Source organism: Trachurus japonicus, chromosome 3, assembly GCF_045865225.1.
Source record: "Trachurus japonicus isolate A0001 chromosome 3, Traja_1.0".
NCBI lineage: Eukaryota > Metazoa > Chordata > Actinopteri > Carangiformes > Carangidae > Trachurus > Trachurus japonicus.
In genome coordinates, this window is record NC_140909.1 from 14,371,768 (window position 1) to 14,392,295 (window position 20,528).

At 39.7% G+C, this 20,528-nt stretch overlaps 1 protein-coding gene across 1 annotated transcript in view; it reads right to left on the minus strand.

Moving 5' to 3' along the window:
- The window catches only part of LOC146989734 (CUB and sushi domain-containing protein 1-like), a 373,646-nt gene that overhangs the window by 172,100 nt on the left and 181,018 nt on the right, over positions 1-20,528 (minus strand). Inside the window, exons 4-5 of the mRNA XM_085763336.1 lie at positions 12,840-13,034; positions 11,667-11,874 (exon numbers count right to left, since the gene is read on the minus strand). Coding sequence (XP_085619462.1) covers positions 11,667-11,874; positions 12,840-13,034 — 403 coding nt within the window. The remainder of the gene's footprint in view (positions 1-11,666; positions 11,875-12,839; positions 13,035-20,528) is intronic.

Below are 20,528 nucleotides of genomic sequence, written 5' to 3' on the forward strand. Positions count from 1 at the left end.
TAGAGGGGCTCATTGAGTGCTTATTACAGGAGACACACAGTTCTGTTTCTGTGAATACAGTTGGGAAGGTTATCAAATCAAAAAAGAAAGAAAGAGACAGCTCATGAAAATCAGAGAAAAAGAACGTAAAAAATGTCAGATGAGAGAAACACACTGTCAATGTGTCTGCCCCAAGGCGCTCCAACTCTACAGTATACACAGTGAATAGACTACAGTGGAGCAATGTGTTATCGCTCAGTGAGTCAACCAGTGGTCTCTCCCTGCTACTGTGGTTAAATACAAATGTGTGGTAGTGTGACATAATGACATGACACATGAGATAAGAGGCTGAAAACCAGCGCCAACGGTAGGAATGGAAGGAAAGGGCTACAAAATGCATGTATTTCACACTCAGACACACACTTACGCAAATAAATACTGTATAGTGTTCCCAGTACTCCTGTAGTAATAGATAGAGATTTTAGACAAAACATGACCTATGACCTCTGGGCAATGGAGAACAGGTAAAAACAAAAGCATCATATTATTTGGGTTTTAGTCTATTAAGGATTTCTGACTCTATCTCAGCACTATACTTCAGCAAGCCTGGCCTCTCAGACAACCTGCTGGAACAAAAATGATTTATATGATTAATAGACTAATGTTATATGCACAGTTTTGTAACTATCATTTCACATTTTACTAAACTGAAAGTCAATTAAAGGCTAGATGAAGTAATTAATGTTTCTATATTAAAGTCAATGTAAAAATGAAAGTGAACTGACAGTGGGAGGAAAGATCCTCTGTATTTATAGAAGGCCATAATCAGCTGAGCTGCACATTAATATTAATGACTGATATGTGAACCATGTCAACCATAGTGTGATTGTTTCAGTAATCATCATGGGCAGATGCTTTGAGAGATTGGGGGAACTGCCAGAGGTGGAATTAGTATTATAGTGTGAAAATAAGTATAAGCAGCTAAACCTAACGTAAAAGTACTCATTAGGCAATCAAATACTCCCTCTAATAATGGTTTATTAATTCAGTGCTGTGTGAGCGGCATTTAATATGTTCTTTAGCTGGTTGAGGTGGAGATAATTGTAACTACTTTGAAGAGTATTAAGCGGCAGCCGCAGGTCAGCTGAGTGAATCAGAAAGCGGCATAATACAGTGCACTCTCTACATGCTCTTGTGCGTAGGGATACAGTTGTTCAGTGGGTGAAATATAATGTAGTGCCAAAGGAAAGTCTTGTTTTCACAGCAAGATAAACTGCTTACAATTTTCTACATGATGTGCACATTTGAACAGATATCGGATTGTTTCAGTGGCTGTTTTTAAAAGTGTCCAAAACATGTTTTTTTCTTCACAGCAACTCATGGCTGTGCTAGTCAGCTGTGCCGGTCAGCTCTCTTATCCGGCAGTACCCAGACTAGAATCTATGCACTGGATTTGAGTAATCCTTTCAACTTAAAATTTTAAATACATGATATTTTGAGGTTTTGTGTGTACAAGAACCTCAAAACACATAACAAATAACTGCAGTGAGTTACCAAAACCCTGCCACCTGTTCTCTCCAAATAAAATGAATTATATTGTAGCATGTGTATTATGTCATATGTGAATGAAAATGAAGTCATACTTTTACCATTTCTCTACTGTATGTGATTTGATTAAATAAAAGCGTGGGGTTGACTTTGGCTAAGTCTTACCAACAAATTTCTGTCCTGAAGAAAAACAATTACCTGTAGAGTGTTACTTAGGGAAATCACTGCTGATATTATACTGTTGCAGCCTCGGGCCCCCTCTCATTTGCAAAACTGTGGTTATGTAATGCAAAATATGATTTATGAAATAATAGCAATATGATATTGTTCCAGATTTATTAAATTGATGTACGAATCAACTCGTAGTGCACATTTGATAATATTGAAGACACAGCGATGCAGTGTGCATACAGTATCTTCTTGACAATGTTGCTCAGTTGAAGACCCATCTGTGCACCTCATAATTCCATTCCAGTTTTTGTAAATCCAAATTTAAAACGTTAAAAACTTGACTACGAAACATTTGTTTTTTTCAGCAGTGTTTTGCAGAAATATTTCTGGGAAAGAGAGAGTGACTTAACCAAACTTATCTCAGAGCTTCTCACTACATGTGTTCATGAGCTCATTTTAAACAAATAATCAGCTTGGATGAACTGAAAATCTGCTGCCAACTAACAACATCTGACACTTCTGCCCCCCTCCTCCTCCCATGAAACTGCACAAACAACACCACACGTTTCATTACATTTGAGATTTTTGTGCCAGTGTTTGACAACTGCTAAACACTGTGTTCAGATGAACACATTTACAGTTTAGGGAAGACTGTGAAGTACTGTAAGAATAGGCCAAAACAGTGTCCTGTGAAAAGCTGTTGACCTTCGACATCACAAGTACGCAAATGAACATGAAAAATGTGGATGAAGAAAACTCTGTGTTCTTGAGAAAGGTTAAAACCATATCCATTCTGCACTGAGGAAAAAAAGGCATGACTGAGTAATGTGCACTTTTGAAGTTAATTATGTAAAGAAATGTAAGTTAAGATATACTATCAATTATTCACTGTGCATCTGTGCTGTGCACCACCGTCTGTACTCTATACGTGCACAGTTGATTGAAGAAATATCTTTGGACACAGTCACAATTACCATAGCAGACCAGCTCCTTTTTTGGTACACCTTTACTGATTGAAGGGTTTGGGGGGGATGAGCTTTGTAGTGCCACCCTTCACCGGAGTCTACTGTGTTCAAACTGATGAGTGATAATTCATCCCCAGAGGAGATCTTTATGCAAAGCAAGCTGCTTATTGCAAACCATAGCCAGGTTTTATTGTTAGGCGACCTCTAATGGTTGTAGAAATTATGACTGGACCAAAAGCGAAAGTTAGTCTAGGAGCAAATGGATGGCATTATCAAACACGGTACTGTCACAGTGGATGGCTGTTTGTTTCAAATGTGGAAACTGATGGCTAACTTTGCTTCCTTAATCGATGAAAGTTTCACAACCTTAAGCCCACGTTTATGATGCAATCATGATGACAATGATCTAAGCGTAAGAAATCACATATCTCAGCCTAAACTATGACATTTCCCTCAATCCAAAAAAGGTGTTTTTTTGATTAACTTAACCCACCTGTGACTGTTCCATAAGCTTGATATGGCAACCCCAAAAGTTGTATGAATCATAATTAAAGCAGAAGTAAGTGGTCCGGTCGTTTTCGCTAATGCTGCGTTCCAGGCAGGCTTTTGAAATCGTAAATTACAGCTTCAAGTCACAACTTACGACTTTGTAGCGTTTCAGGCAACCCACTCGTGTTTTTCCGACCTGTTTTACCGGTGAAAGTCACTATAACGGCCACTCGTAACTTCCGACCGGTGAACTTGTACCAGATCAAACTGGTATGACTTCACGGTCGGAAAAATACGAGTTTCCTTGAACGCACCATAACAGTCCTCGTCCCTACGTCGCCACATTCACGGCGTTCCTTGGCTGCACACACAGCCCTGCATGCCGTTCTCTCTCCTCATTGGATAAAAACTGTAGGATACGATAAATGTTTTCTCTTCGGCTCAGAGCAGAGCAGAGTGACTGACAGACCCGTGTTTCAGACCAAACACTCTATGTAAGTGATTGCTGTCGGAAGATATAACTATTTAAGACTTATATTAACACAAATATATCACTTACTTCTGCTTTAATCATAAATCAACTGTATGTTGGTAACAAGAAGTCATATACATAATAAACTCTCACAGTGAACAGCAATATCTTATACTCTTACACAGTAGTTAGAGCTAAACTCAAATGATGAAATTGAGAACAATCTTTCACCATTTTATTTATTTACTACACAGAACACTAGGATGTTTGCTGTACAGAGTTGATTAAGAGCCTTATGCCCCTTTCCCACTAGCCAAAAAAGCCGCTTAAACTGGCTAACGGCAGTGGCAAAGGGTCACGACCCACGTCGACCCGCATCAAACGACTCTGCAAACGACGCAGGTTTAAATCGGCTCAGCTCCAATCAGCTTGCAGTGGGAACGTCAGACTCGGGTCAGCCCGCTAATTTATGCGACGTCGCGCCTGTCACGACTCGTATAGATGCATTGCTCACACTCAACACGGCACAGTACTGACAAGACAGAGAGAAAAGAGAGAGCAACTTATGATCCATGGGGAAGAGGAGGGGAAAAAACACTGACTACTGCTGGACTATATTTCTATGTAGAATTAGATGTATGAATGAATGAATTTGCTGTAGTGATAGGTAATTGTTTTCATGTGCTTAGTGATATGTGTGCCGTTACATTCTGTATCAATGGCAACACGTGGCGGTTCCAGCTCGCCAGCTGGAGATCAGACCCCGGGGTTTTTTTTGTCAATGGAAAAGGAGCCCTATGCCGATTGTTAGTGGGCGGACCCACATTTAAAAAACCTGCGTCGACCCGCTAATTACAGTGGGAAAGCGGCTTTAGTCGGAAGTTAATGCTCATAGCTCTGTACAGTGAACATAGCAGTGGTAACCAGCTTTGCACAATAATTGATATTACACACAGGGTGGCCAATCAGATTGCGGGGGGCGGGTGCCCCCTCCGTGCCACCATGGAAGCCCCGCCCATGCTAATGGTAAGAAATTAATAAACCCATCCTTAAAAAAAGTCCAGCAAGTTTGCTGAAAAACAGCCTACTGTAGAGTCTGGATAGGGTTAGATTACGGACATGGTTAATGGCTGAGTTGGGATATGTAGTGCTGATGATTAAGATAGGGGACAATAATAAGTGTGGCTATCCCATACAGAATTATGTAGATGTGAGTTTGTATGCTGATGTAAGAATCAATTTACTAAATAAAATAAATAAAGTCCTTGTGTGGAGGACAAAAAATAAAAAAAAAAGAAATATGAAAAGCAGAGAGTGAAACAGATAAAAAGTGTGAGACATGCTGCACCTCCTCCATTATTCATAGGGACTGGCCAGCTGCCTGACATTGGAATAAGAGAGAGACAAGAGGTCAGAGCGAAGGAGGACAGATGGATGAGGGGGAAAGGAAGAAGGCACAAACAAGAAAAGAAAGAGGAGAGAGTGGTAAAAGTTTGAAAGACAGGACTAGCTGGTGAAAAGGAAACAGAGGTTGCAGCACAGAGGTTAGGTGGAGAGAGGAAAGGGGAGAAAGATAATGAAGGACAGGTCTGACAGAAAAAAACTGAAGCCGGTTTTAGGGATAACGAGAGGAAATGCAAGAGGAAGGAAAGAAGCAGAAAAGAAATAAAAAACCCACAAGAGAACCTGCAGATACAAACAGGGCCTGATGGATGAAGAACACAGGACAGAACGTGAAAGCAGGAAATTCACTTAAAAGAACAGAAGAGGAGAGGTTACACTAGAGGGGAGGTTGAAAGTGAGTAGAGGTGAGACAAAGAGACAAGCCTGAATGAGGTTAGACATTACAAATACCAGATTGCAAAAGGATGGAGATAAATGAGAAAGCAAGGGAAGCTGGAAGGAGAGGAGCGGCAGGTGAGAGGGGAGGAGGGGATGGAGAAGGAGAAGGGGGAAAAACTGAGAGGTGAAAGTTTCATATGGAAAAAAAAAACTCATGGAGATAAAACAAAGAGGAATGTGGAATAGGAGAGGCAGAAGGGAGGGGCCGCATAACTTTGAAAAAAAAGGAGAGAGAGGAAATGCGAACAGAGGAAAGGAGATAAGAGAAAACAAGGGGAGCGGTTTGACAGACCTGAGAGGAGTAGACAATAAAAGAAGAGAGGCCAAATGACAAAACAGAGAAGAGACGGGGACAAAGAAACCAAGAGCAGGAGAGAGGTATTTCTGTGCTTACTGTAGCATTTCTCTATTATTAGACCACTGGCTTTTCGGTGATACATGAACATCTCAACGACACAAACATAACTTTCTACTGTCTGGGCATTGTTTTTTTAGTTCCCACTTCTCCCTGTTGGCTGCTTGTCTGGCGGCAAAACATTATTTTAACTTATTGAAATTCCCTGAGGGTGTAAACATCTTCAAAATGACAAAAAGGCACCATAAAAAAAGATTGGAAACAAATAAAAAAAAAAAGTTGGAAAGGACATTATCCACACCAGATAGCTGTTTATTCCAAGTGCTTAATGCAAAAACCTTGGTAAACCGGTACTTTTAATCTCATAACACACCCACACAGTCAGAAATACGCACACAGACACACAGACACAATCACACAGACAGTAAACATAATTTAAAATGTAAATGTAATAACAGGACAAGAGAGTTGTTTCAGAGTGGAGAAAAGAGACCAAGAAAGGAATGATGCCTAGAAAAAAGTGAGCAAGATAAAAGAAAGAGGAGTGATCGGGAAAAAGCAAAAGCAGAAAAAGAACTGAGAACATCTGAGTCAATTTCTGTGGAAGATGTCACCGAATCCTTCATAGCAAGGTACTGAGGATGGACACGGTTCGTTCGAAGATGCTGCAGGCCTAATGCGATGCTCTTTGAATTGACAGACAAGGCCTCGAGTTTCAGTGAAGGGGCTGGAGGGTGTGTTCAAATGATCAAGGAATCACACAGCTAAACCTTCCTGGGCAAACAGACCAAGGTCAAGGTGCACAAAAAAGAAATTCTGCCTGACTGCTAAACCAACGAAAAACCTCGACAATGCATGGAGCAATGTGGACTTTGTTTTAGTCATGAAATAATAGATTAGAGTTTTAACCAACTGAAATTATTTCAGCAGTGAAGGAGATTTGTTAATGCTTTCTACATATATATATAATATAATTGTTTGGGGTTTTTCATAAGATTCTCATGGTTCCCCAGTGTTTTCTATGGGATGTGCTGTGGAAGATTGGGATGTCAGAGCCAACAAGTTTGTTCAAACAAAGCAGTGTTGTGCCTTTTTCCCCCTGTTTGCTTGAAACAATCAGCTGTGACATTAGCATATCATTTCTGCTGTTTGCAGATGATGTTGTCCTTCTGGGTTCATCAGACTGGCAGCTCTGATTTCCCTGAGAAGTTTACAAAGTGGGATTTGTTGTTTTGTTAGAATCAACACCTTCATGAGTGAAAGCACCGATGTCTGCTTGTTGCATAAAGATGAGCAACTGCCTAATAGAAGAGTTCAGGAGATTCACCTACAATAAGTGGACAATAAAAATGAGATTGTGGTTCCTGTCGGGTGAAATGGGATTGGCTGTCCTCATGCTTGATGATCGTGACACAACAGTTCTTTGATGTTGATTTAAAGGAGGCAGTTGACTTGAGGCAGTTCTGATAAATGGGAAGCATGCCGAGCCATCCTACTGTGGGAGTGAGTTGGAGGGGTAAGAGAGAGGCAAATGGAGAGGGGGGGAGAGAGGGAGAGGCATATCAGATCCCCATTAAGGTAGGAGACCTGATTTGTGAGTAATAGTTTTCATCACATGATGTATTGTGACCCTATAGTCAAATAACAGAGTAACTGGCAATTATGGCCTTTGATTTAGTTAGAAGCTTGTAAATGGTAGGCGGGTAGAGATTTGATGTGAAAATTCAGAGATTCTATCAACCTCTTTAAATACCGGTAACCATACTGTAAAAGGCTTCTTATTTAAAATCACTGACTCTCTGGTGATGATGCATTGTAGCAAATTCTTGGGTTTTCCACACTGGAAGCCGGGTTTAAATCAATGTGAATAATGTAGTGAGCAATAAGGAACAAAATATGATTAATTGCTGGTGGTTGGGCTTCTCAGATATAATGGCCTTTAGCTGTGTAAGAGTTCATTCACTTGAGAAAAAATGACAGTACAAACACCGTTGGGCTTTAAGGAACACAGTTTGTCCTGTGCTTTGAAAGACTGAGACAGAGGAGGGGAGGAGAATAGGGAGGGGGCAGTGACAGGGAGAAGAAGAAGGTATAGCCAGAGGGAGTGCAGAGAATTCAGGAAAAAGGAGATTAATAAATTAGGGAGGAGGGGAGGGCTATAAGGTTTGAGGTCAGGGTGTAGAAAGCAGGGGAGGGGTTTAAGGCCTGGGAAGCCCAATGACTGTTATCAGAATGAAAATCTATTGACAGCAGTAGCATTACATATAACTGGCTAGACTTTGTGTAACGCCTTAACACTGAACACACGTGAACATGTATATTGAATTCACAGGGGAGCAGGAGGTTGCTCTGTTATGCATTGGTGCCTTGTACACAAATAATATTCCAAAATTAAGTATTCATGGGTCAACATTTTCATTTCATTATACTACAGTAAAATTATAAATAAAAGTAAAAGTTAGACTAAAAAACAGAAAAAAGTACCAAGGCACTCATATTGATGAAAAATGTTTTAAAATGTCTTTATTTAGTTATGGGCAGAGCACTTTGACGCGTTTCGGCTGGGAACCTTCGTCAGTCTAAAAGTTAGACTAAATCTACATATTTAGAGACGAGACGTTCACAAACATCAACAAAAAAACAGGAGTGTAATAGACGAGGTGTATCTTGTACACATGACGATTACTTAGACAATCTGCTCTTCCTGGTCACTGGTCAGAACACAAGATCAATGTGGGTATTTGTATGAATTCATGGAAAATATGAGCAAACACTACTGAAAGGAATAATGACCTTAACTGCATACAGACACAGCAGTGTGACCTGTTGGCATTTCCATTTCCAAACAGAGAAATATAGAGGAATACATATTATAAGCCATACGCTACTGTATGATAAAGACATTGGACGACGATACAAATGCCTTATAGAATCTCTCTTCCTGTCCCCTTGACCTTGTCCCCCTCTCTCTTACCTTGTCTTTCACTCGTCTGCCTTTATTCTATTTCTCATGCTTAATGCAGCTTTATTTATATTCCACAAATAATCCAGGTGAAATAAAGTTTACATTAGCTGATGACTGCACTCCTGCATATCTGACCTCACACACCTGATACTGTAGCTTTCAAAAGGCACTATTATTCAGAACATAATTAGATGAAGGTTGTAAAAATTATCATGATACCACACACACACACACACACACACACACACACACACACACACACACACACACACACACACACACACACACTGACACTCACATATTTATAAATATATATATATAGATATCAGTGTGTATGTGTGTGTATGTTGTGTGTCTGCACCAGTGTTTGTGGATATGTGTGTATATGTGACAGCTCGACAACCTGACATTCAACCTGCCAGCTTGCAGACAGGAACATGAAACAGGAAATTGCTTTTGGGACAGCCAATCAGAAAAAGCTCTCAGTAAACAGGAAGAACCCGTCACAGTGGTCCTGTCAGGTGTCAGTCATTTTCACAATGACCTGCCCACATGCCTCAGTGAAAATGTCAGTCATCTCTTAATCCAACCTCTGGAGAAAGGTACTTAAGGCTTGTATAATATTGTGCACGGCAGAGGCCCAGTTAAGTTTAGCTTTTAAATAATTATATTGTTTTGGGCTGGGATCAGTGAACTCTGATTAAAGACATAGGACCAGGGAGGTCAGTGGCAAGAAAGATTAAAGCCATACAGTAATTGTAATAAAACACTGCCAGGGCGATTCTTGAAATCTTCTTTGTTAAACTTCTATCCCACTCTCTAGCGGCATGGTTATAGTTATAAATAAATAGTTAAATAATAACAGAAATATAATTAAAACAATTAACCAATGTCTTGTAGTGAACCTTTGTGAGCCGAATTCAGTATACTAGTAATACACTACATAACCATATACTTTAGTTTGGGAATTTACAAAATAATCTGATTCAAAAATTAACATGCAAAGATCATATTACTGCAGTGTAAATTTAAATAAAGTTTGTCTTTATATTACACATTTTATTTCTTTGCCCTACATATAAGAGGACATATATTTGTCAAGTGGGTTTAAAATTTACATTTATTTTATGTGCATGTTAACTTGAAACCATAACTTTCCCATGCGACCCTAACCCTACCACTTTTATGTAGCTGACCTAATAATGTAAATGTTTAGGGATGTTGGGACAAATCCTTTGAAATCATGACCATCAAAAAGACTTGAGTTGTTGCGGTCATCATTTCCAATGTGTTAAAATGTTGTGTGCACTCTCCAGGACATTCCCTGTCTTCCCCTGCATTGCAGAGGGTGGGCTGACAGTGGTCTTTGAATGTTATACTGTCAGAGACATGCTGTGTGTGTGTGTTGGTGAGTGTGTGTGTGCAACTGGGTGTGTGTAATCTGTAAGAGCCTCGAGAAACGATCAACAGCTCACACTGTCAGAGGGCCACTTAAGACCTGACACGGACACACATAACATTTCACACACATGCACACACACTGACGGTATCATGAGGATGCCATGGTTGATGCACATTGCTCTGATGGTGACAGGACTAAAAGTGCAATTATTCTCCGTTCCTTTTGTTTCCATCTAGCTCTATCCTCTCTGCCTCCTTCGCTCCACTTATTTATCTGTCGACCTCTCCATTCTATTCCTTTGCAACTTGTGCCACAATCACGAACCATTTTCTACACATGGAGGACAATGTCATCTATCAGTTGAAGTCTGGAGAACATGAAAAATAGGAGACCGTTTCTGCAGGACACGTGATATAAATGCATTTTTCAGAATCATATTTACCAGTTAGAAAAGATTAATACAAATTACAATTGAATTTCCACTATGACACAGAGTTGCCGCATCACATCATCTCCCCTAGATGGAAACACACCTGGTTGCATAGGCATTTGTATTTATCTCTTTATTTGCATTGAAAAGGCCATGTCAATGCGAGTAGATTTGCAGATCTTTGGGAAACATGTGATAAAACGAGCAGGAAAACAGTGAATTTATCTTTTGATAAGGACACAGACATACTGTATTCCATTCCATAATATATTTCAGCCAACAGAGGTTGATTTCTGAGCAATACTGACTAAAATGCTTTTCCACTTTCTCCTCTCTAGATTTTTCCAGCAGTTCCAGCAACTTGAACTAGTGACGACCCTGCATGCTTAAGTATTAGGCTGCCTCAGCCCCTGCAGAAACACATCTAAGCCTTCAATGGACATGTGTGATATTCTGAACTAACTGACGTGATTTCCAACTGAGCTCCAAATTTGAAAACCAGAGTGTGTTTGAGTACAAGAGAGTGCCAATTTTCACACACGACCGTAGAAAATGGGAGTGAAAACAACAATTTATCACCTTTCCTGAGGGATTTGAATAAGTCCGGAAAATCAACAGGACTTGTAATCAATCATTGCAGCCAATCAATCAGCAGTTGAATCTGTCCTCCCTAACAACATCATTAGTCCACTGTTAATATTAAATGCCCTTCTTGAAACACACAACCTACAGAAAATTCTAATAAAAACAATCGTTCTCCTTAATGTGAACTAGTAGGCAACAGAACAATTAAGCCCCTAGGCTACTAATTCTTGGAAGAAGTATCCTTGGTCTCCACCTAATTTACAAAACACAGCTACAGTACAGAGTTTGTGCTTGTGTGTGTTTTGTGTACGTTTGATATCCTCTACCTCAAAAACACAAAAGATACCCGACCATTCAACACATGAAGCCTCAGTCCTGCTGATTTTCACAAAGACTCCTGCGCCCTCAAAGATGACATTTTTGTCAACTTAACACTGTGGTCTGTGTATGACATGTAACTTACCATATGCTCGGTGCTTCTGTCCCGCTGATTTCCAGGAAGTCATATTTGTCCTCTAATAAGAAGTCGTTGAAGACAAGCGCTATGGTGTCCCCGGGCTCAGCGAGGATTGACCATGTACAGTCCAGGTTGTTGTCATACTCTGCAGGGTATCCTGGGCTGGTTATTGAACCCGCGGTGCCTCGTAATGTACCACCGCATGCTCCCTCCGCTGGAGAGATACAGAGGTAGAAGAAGAAAATGAGAGGGAAAAGCGAACGTCACCCTTCCTTACAAGTATTTCCATACTTCCATATGTTGTTATTGGTGCTTTCTTTTCAGGACTTGATTTATTTTTCCCATTTGCAATAGTCTCTTATTGTTTTACTGTTTATATCATCAGTCATTAGTAGAACACGTTTAACTGCATTATTCTGTCTGAAGTGTGATAGTCAATTAAGTTTTGATTGATTGTTTGATTGGTTTAAATAAAACAGAAATGTTAGTGTATTGTCTTCACAGTACTTTCAATAGCTTAAATTCTAATTGCTGTCCATGAATAAATGTATCACAGATGCATCTCATATAATATAAATTAACATAATAAAAATGCTAATAAGTATGTTACTACACTACAACAATGACACTATTGTCATTTTCACAATCTCATCGCCAGCACTATTGTGACTGAAGTTTCATTAACACATTAATTGTACGTTGTCAGACACCTAACAGTGTGACTGAAGAGAAACAAAGGAAACGGCATTAGCTAAACATGAGCAAGTAGAAAATGGAATTATTGAATTGAAGGCTAAAATAAGTAAATAAATAAATAAAAGAACAACAACCCGGTTTGCAGGGATTCATCACAAGATACTGAATCGACTGGCTCTGTTGAAGACCTGGACAGATCTGTTCTTGTCTCTAGACTAATGAACCATTAGAGGAGCTTTGCTTGAGCTTTTTGGGCTCCATCTGGTTCATACACTGGTTTATTACACAATTTGAATCAGACATTGCTGTGCTTCAAAAATAATCAATACACCAGCGCCTCTCATCTTCACCAGGCCTGTGACCTCATGTTAAGGTCCTTCAATTCTCATGACCCCAGCAATTACACAGTTTTATTAAAATATTTTCCTTTCGCTGCTTAGGTTGGATATGAGGCATTTGGAAAAATACAAAAGAAGAACTCACCTCTACAAAATGGTGATGGGAAGTCCCACTGTGCTCCACTGCCAGGAGATACAATACATGTGAGGATACTGTGTCCTTCCAATACAAAACCTGACTCACAGCTGTATCGGATCTTGTCCCCCATGTTGTACCGTGAGCCATGGATGACCCCATTTGGAATGAGGCCGGGGGTGCCACATGTATGGCTGGGTAGGACTGAAACACAGAGAGGAAAACAGAGAAAATTATTGTTGACGGAAGTACCTATTTGTCCTACATAAAGTCTAAAAAAAAAAAAAGGGCCAATTGAATCAATCAAGAGTCACAAGAAGAAGTCAACCACAATTCAAATATCACAGAGATTCAAAATGATCCAGTTTTTCACTCAGCAAAATATGTTAGTGTGAGTACGGGATATTTAGATGTCTGACGAGCAATTTCCCTCCTATGTGCATTGGTTGTTGCCAGTTATTAGATGACACAGCTCTACAGTGGGAACAACTACGGGCAGCTCATGGTATAACTAGGCCAAAATCAATCTATGACTGTAGCCAACACGCCTTAGCTCCACAGAAGGGGCAGCAACACAGTGGCTGTAGTACAACCTGGACAAAATCCACAGCGCATCCCTGGTGTGTGTTATGTGTATTTGTATAACTGGAGCATGTTAACTTGCTGGGTGTGTAATGTGTGCATGCAGTGTCTATCCAAATGGTCATGGTGTGTGTGAATGTGCTTGTGCACAGTGCCATGTGTCTGCATGTAAGGGGTATTCAGTCAGTCCGTGTGTTTGTGTACACTGTTCCAATTAAACGCTAGCATGGTAATTAGACAAAGCTTCACCATGAGACCAAGAGAACTAGGACAGAGCGAAAGAGGGAGGGAGGGACGGCATGAGTGAGAGGAAGACAAAGAGAGAGTTGAAGAGGAGAAAAAAGAAGAAAGGGAGATGAACAGACGGACAGGAGAGAGGTAAGAAGAGGTGGGAGGGCAAGAGGTAGAATAGTGGTGGAAGGGAGAGAGGAAGAGGAGGATGGGGAAGAGCAGAGACTCAAGTCAGACAGGAAAAGACACTGCAGGTGAAGTAATTGCAGTGGGCCCTAAGCATGTATAATTTACTCTAATTGACTCATTATTTGGAATGTACGTATGAAGTCATGAATCACAGGGAAGTTATTTACACTCAGATGACCATACTACCCTGCTTTGTTAGAAGAACCTGATTCTTCACAGGCATTACACTGTAAAGGACCCAAATGGTCATTTCCTAAGTGAAACTGTAATGCTGTACTGTCACTATGACCACACAACAGATTTGTGCATTGAAATATTGAAAGATTTTGGGGGTGTTTATTCACTTTATTATCTCACCAAAACAGATCAACATTAAATTATTTGTAACAGCAGTCATTCGGGTGAAATCAATACACAGCACTCTGACACTTGCAAATGAAGGTCTCAAGCCATCAGTCTGGAATAATGGTGAATGTGGCTCACTACCACAGCTCAGCTATGGCAAGATGATCAAGTATAAATCTCTAAAAACCCACAGCAAACAGCACTAGGTTGTTTTATCAATGGTGCTGAGCCTGACCCCTTGTCTTGTAGAGTGATATTAATTGAGACAGTAAGTGAGTCATTTTCACAAGAAATTCAGATTACGAATGACAAATGCGTTATTTCAAGTCGCCATCAACAATCAGTATAGTAGTTTCAGGGTTACTGCAGCCAATTTACAATTTTGATTGAGAGAATAATACTGCCTGTGATATGGTTTGTTTGCCTCATTTTTAATCAGTTCTATACAACCTTGTTTAGCTTTAATCTCATGCCTGTGGAACTTCAAATTGGCTGCTTGCAATTGTGTTCAGTAGCATAATAACTTTTATCACTTAATAATATGAATGAATGATGCTTCTCCCTTATGATTTCATTTATTCTAGCCATTTACAAGTTCACGAGAGCTATTTTTACAAAAAAGATTAATTTATAGTTCTGAAACAACCAGTACACAAAAAATGGTCCAAGCAAATGCATGCTCATACTGAGCGATAGAGAAAATGCGCACCTCATGTTGCAGAAATCCAGCATACAGTACAGTACATGAATCTCATATCATGGAAAGTGTATCTTTTAGTATAAAAACCTTGTTTCCTCAATGTGAAGGAGCAGCAGTTCTTCTCTGGAGCTCGTTGCCCTATATCTAATGCTGAACACAGCCACCCTGCAGAAGAACTCACTCTTCTGATCTCATTCTTTCACTCACTACCCAATGCCAATATGACCATAAGTGAGGGTTGGCATTGAGATAGACTGGTAAATAGATAGCTTTGCCTTCCTGCTCAACTCCCTCTTCACCACAATGTTCTGGTTTAGTGTTTACTGATGATGCACTGATCCACCTACCAATCTCCTGCTCCAATCTACCTTCACTCACTCTTCCCATTGTGAACACAACCTGAGCCAAACCCTGCCCCCCCCCTCCTGAGAAACTGGATGATGTGCCAGAATGTTCTTGAGGCAAAACACAAGTCAGCCATGCCTGCCACAACAACCCTTAGGCAACAAGTCCTGGCAGCCACGTCCACAGTGGAGGCTTTAAAACCTTGCCCGCTCAGATTCCACATCTCCATCCTCCCCCGGGATGCAAGAGAAGTTCTCCAAGATGTGTAAGCTGAAGACCACATGGACCAATCCTCAGACAGATGTTCCCAATTTACCATTACTACACACAATGCAGGTTTACCAGGTTTGTCTAGCCATCTGCCCTGCCCTCTGGTCCAACTCACCACTAGGTGATGGTCAGTTAACAGCTCTGTACCGTGTCCAGGACATGCAGCCACAGATCAGACAATGCAACCACAAAATCAATCATGATCAATGGTCTCAGCACTGAGATGTTTTGGTAGCAAGTACATTTATCACCCAATTTATGTTGAAAATGTTTTTGAGAATGAAAGTTATTTTACAATTATGTATCCAAGTAGTCAAGTGTTTTTGTTTTACTAAGTTCGGGATGGTCGTTTCCATCGTGCTCACACACTTGCTGTAACTCCCACTGTGGGATGGAAAGAATATAGAGATCCATGTTTTCCCTTAGATATCCACGGCATTGAGGAAAGCTCAGCTGCACGAAAGTGTAAGCGGGGCAGCCACAAGAACACTGATGATAGAACTGCATCCTGGGTATTTTCTTTGTATTTGTTCTGGCATTCCTGTGTGCATGTGTGTGTGTGCGTACGTCCACTGGAAGTGACTGATGTTGCTCCTCTGTTGTGTTTGTCCCTTCCGGCTCTTTACAGCCGTGGGGCAGGTCAGTGTGTTGCTATGGCAACTCCAGGACAGGGCATCATTTTAATGGTGATGCAGAGGTGAGAAAAGACAGAAAGGTGACGGCTTGAGAGTGAGGCTAAGAATTGACACAGTATGCAAGTGGGATGAAGCAGAGAGCGGAGTAGAAAGAGAAAGGAAAAAGAATGAGTGAGGAAGGAAAGAACAAGTTGTGTTAAGAGGAAAAGAACAAATGAAGGATGATGGAAGTAAAATATAGAGCCAAAGGGAATAAGGAAGTGAGGGAGACGGGAAGCATTAGATGAGAGAGGTGTTGATAAAGACTTTTTGATAAATTATTAATAAATTATAATCAGTGTCTCACAGAAACTTTGTACACAGACAATTGCATCCTATTTTCCGTTTGATCCCTTCCACCAACCGACCTCTACCCAACTAACCAAATTATACATTTTCAGAGTTCTCCACCATTAGTTTCTGTTTCTCTATTAGTGTCAAACAATCACAAGATAATTCTATAGCAGGGAAATACTTAAATGATAACCCCACACTCTGTAACAACACAAGCCTTTGAAGAGCAAACCTAACCTAACCTTCTTGTTGCTCACAATTAGACATGGTCTGTCTTTCTGGGTTGTTTTTTTCAGTTAGAGCTGTGTCTTGGATAAAAACTCCATGTCTCCATCTGTCTGAGTGTGATATCAGTAAAAGTCAGATTTACAACAGCTGCTGCAGAAAGAAATGCTAAACATCCTGAGCAAGGTTCACTGCACTGTCCCTACAGTGCTCTTTCACACAGAATAAATATTTAAAGATGCATATTAGCCAACAATCGACTAAAAATAGCAAAGCAATCAGTTCTTTGAATTTGTTGTTATGGATGCACTAAAGCATTTGCTGGTGGATAAAAGCCAACCACCATAACCTCTTGCTTTTCCCCTGTGGTATGAATGCAGTGCACTGGGGACAGCCATACTGTAATTCAATCATACAATAACAGACATAATTGAATCTAATAAAAAACAGTAATAGTTATTAGGCTCACAGTAACAATTATCCAATAGATGTCCTGCATGACAGTCATTTAAATCTGCCTGACTCCAATTGAAATCAGTTTTCATGGTGGAAAAATAAAATATCCACAAACATGACAAATAACAGAAACCATTCCTGCAACACTATCACACTGTTCACACCCAGTGTATGTACGGTATTAACACACAAAGATACAGTTTAAACACACAAAATGCAGCAATCTTTCAATCAATTAGCTAGATGTAAAAGGGTGATTTAAAGAAATAAAGAAACAAACAAACAAACAAAACAAGAAAGAAGAAAATATTATAATAATAATAGTAGCGTTTGTATCATCCAGATGTTGTGGCTGATCAAAACATGTATTTGATGCTGATTGTGTGATAATGACCTCTTGTTACCTGACAGAGATAAAAAAAAATAATAAAAAAAAAAAAACTGGAGGGAACTATATCTGTATCCACAGCATGAAAATCGCCACAAGCCCCACTTGGAACAGATGTTTTGTCAAATCAAGCTCCGCATACCTGGCAAAAATGACTAATTTCTTGTTTGGTTTCCAGGGGGCTGTAAAGTAAAAACCAAGCGGAACCAGAACAAATGTCAGACCGTGTGCACATATTGCCAAACAGGGATTTAGACAGATGTTAGCATTTGAAATCTGTCTGGAAAAATGTATCTCTCAGAGTTTTAAAGCTTTGATTAAAATTTTGTCAGATTAGTTAACTTTTTTTTTTTTTTTAAATAAGATGACCCTTTTTTGTCTTCATTCAAAATTCTGACAGGATTTCATTGAGGCTGTTTCACCAGACGGCCTTGATCACCACACAACAAAAAATAAAAAATAAAATAAAATAAAATACCTCTGTCCAGTGAGTCACATTCTTTAAAACCTTCAGATTTTGCATAATCACATTTCAACAATGCGTGCACACTGCAGTTGCAGATTGTTGCTTTAATAGCAGAGTTTGCACACTTAACTCTCCAGCATAACTGTACAGGAAAAGTGCAGACAACTTGATTTTACCTGCCCACCCCCCACCATTTTGAGTCTGAATAAATCACTCCCCATACACATCTCTGCTGACACCCTGAGTTCACATTGAAAGCATCTCTCAATGGGTGCAATCCATAATCCATTAACACCTCTGCTCAGTTCTTATGGTGTATACTGTATGTATTAGAGTTGTTGCTGTTGGAAAGATGCCAAAGCCCCTGAGCTAAATGGACTCCCCAGCACTGCTAGTGCTCCCATGGTGTAAATGTATTAACAGCTTCGCTGACACATAGTACATAATAACTCTAACCAACCAAACACTAATGGGGCTCCTGGCCAACTGTGGCCAAGGGCCATAACTGAACGGTGCTCCCCACTACCTGCTGAGCTCCCCTAGTTTTAATATGTCAGCAGCTCACACCACATTTGCAGCAAAGCACCTTTGCCCCATCCAATTGATCCCTTTAAACTTATTTGCAGGAATTTGTTTTGGGATAAGTGTGAAAGGGTTATTTCTTATTAAAGAGGGTTACCACACATGTACCAGCTACATTACATTCAACACAGTGATGAATTACTGTTAAAAAGTCAGTGACCATTATAAAATCAACTTTTTCTTTCCTTATTTTGACATTTGAGTAATGTGTTTGAGTCATTTATCAGGCACATATTCAAAACTTTCCACAGGTCAAGGTATGAATTCATGTGGATTTGCTACTTTTATATGTCCAGGTTCTTGATAAATCTAATTTTGTTGGATACTGGTTGGTCAGACAGAAATATTACTCATAATAGGTACAAGCTCCAGTGATGTTTCTAGTAGTTCAAACCTTATCAGGCTGAAAGAAAAATGAATACTACAGTACCTTGGGTCTATGGATGATCAAGTCTTCTAGAATTACACAACAATACTCAAAACCAAGGGATACCTACTGTACAACAATGAAACTCAAACAAACATGTTGCGGTTATGGTTCACTCGGTTCATATTCAAAGCAGCATGGTGCACTGTACGTCCCAATGATATTACAGATCAGAGCTTTCATTCCTGCATTTATTGCTTTGGGACAGAGAGCTGTTTATTATCTCAAATAGTGACTGCACTGTCCAAGATAATGAGAACAACATATCTGAATTCTGCTTGACAATTCTGGATGTTGGATTTTCCTTTTAAGTGTGCCAGCCAGTGATGTTTCCAGCATTAATTCCCAACGATCACCAGTGAAGGAGGGCATTTAGAGTACAGACTTCACTTTGTTCTACAACACAGAGAATGCCATGGAATAAACCACAGACTAATGAGTCAGGGCTTGTAGAATCTCAAGTTACATAGTAAACAACACCAATGGATTAGAACTTGGGTGTGTAGCCTAATACCAAATACTGGAATAACAAAATGTGCTCTATCTACAGTACATACAGCTCTGCAGTCTGCCATCACCAGCTGAGACCTCAACCACATTCAATCATAAAGAATACAAATAAAAACTCAAGCCCTTAAAAGTTACATTTCAGTTCTCCTTCCCTTGGAGTAAACATATTAAAATGTATTAACACCGCCTTTCCCATGTTCTCCTAGTGGAAATATATTAGCAGGGCAAGTGACATTTCCAACACTGCCTCTCATCAATCACCTGCTAAACAGAGTAATCACTGTAGCAGCTACACTCTGTTAAACACCAGTTCTCCTCAGCCTTCCCAGCTTCAATATAGAACCAAGAAATATTGGTTGCTAGTATACAACCTCCACATGCTGCGATGGCCGACACCATAAAAACCAACAGCCACAGAACCGTATTATATCTGTATATTTATAACAGATGTGGAGCATCAATGCAAGCCATACATAATACAGTAGCAACTTAAAACAAATGTTTAAACTTAAACTGTATTGCCTTGTTTTTACTTTTACATTCTGTTGCCAGACAATTCAAAAATATAAATTGTTTTTCTTTTCATATACGTATATATATATATATATATATGCATAGTTTGAACAAAGTCACACCACCCTGTCCAATTTTAAAGATGAAATAAAGATTTTCTGCCCCCATGTAAGCAGCAGAACAAGCCAAAATATATTCGACAGACACTGAGAATTATGCATTGCATTAAAGTCCTCTTTTTCCACTAACTTTAGGAGCTGACTTTAGGAGCTAACTTTGTCTGCGATGTGGTGTTTGGCAGGCACTACAGACACATTTTAGATATTTTTCAATGAAAATAGCAGCCTGATAATTCTGTGTGGATTTATCATTACAAGCAAACCCCTTTACATTACACAAAACTGTTTTATTCATGAGTACAGACATAAATATGAATTAGTGTAGCTGTACAGATGCTTAAGCTTATTTTAGTTGAGTTGAAAAGCCACTATAATTGGAACT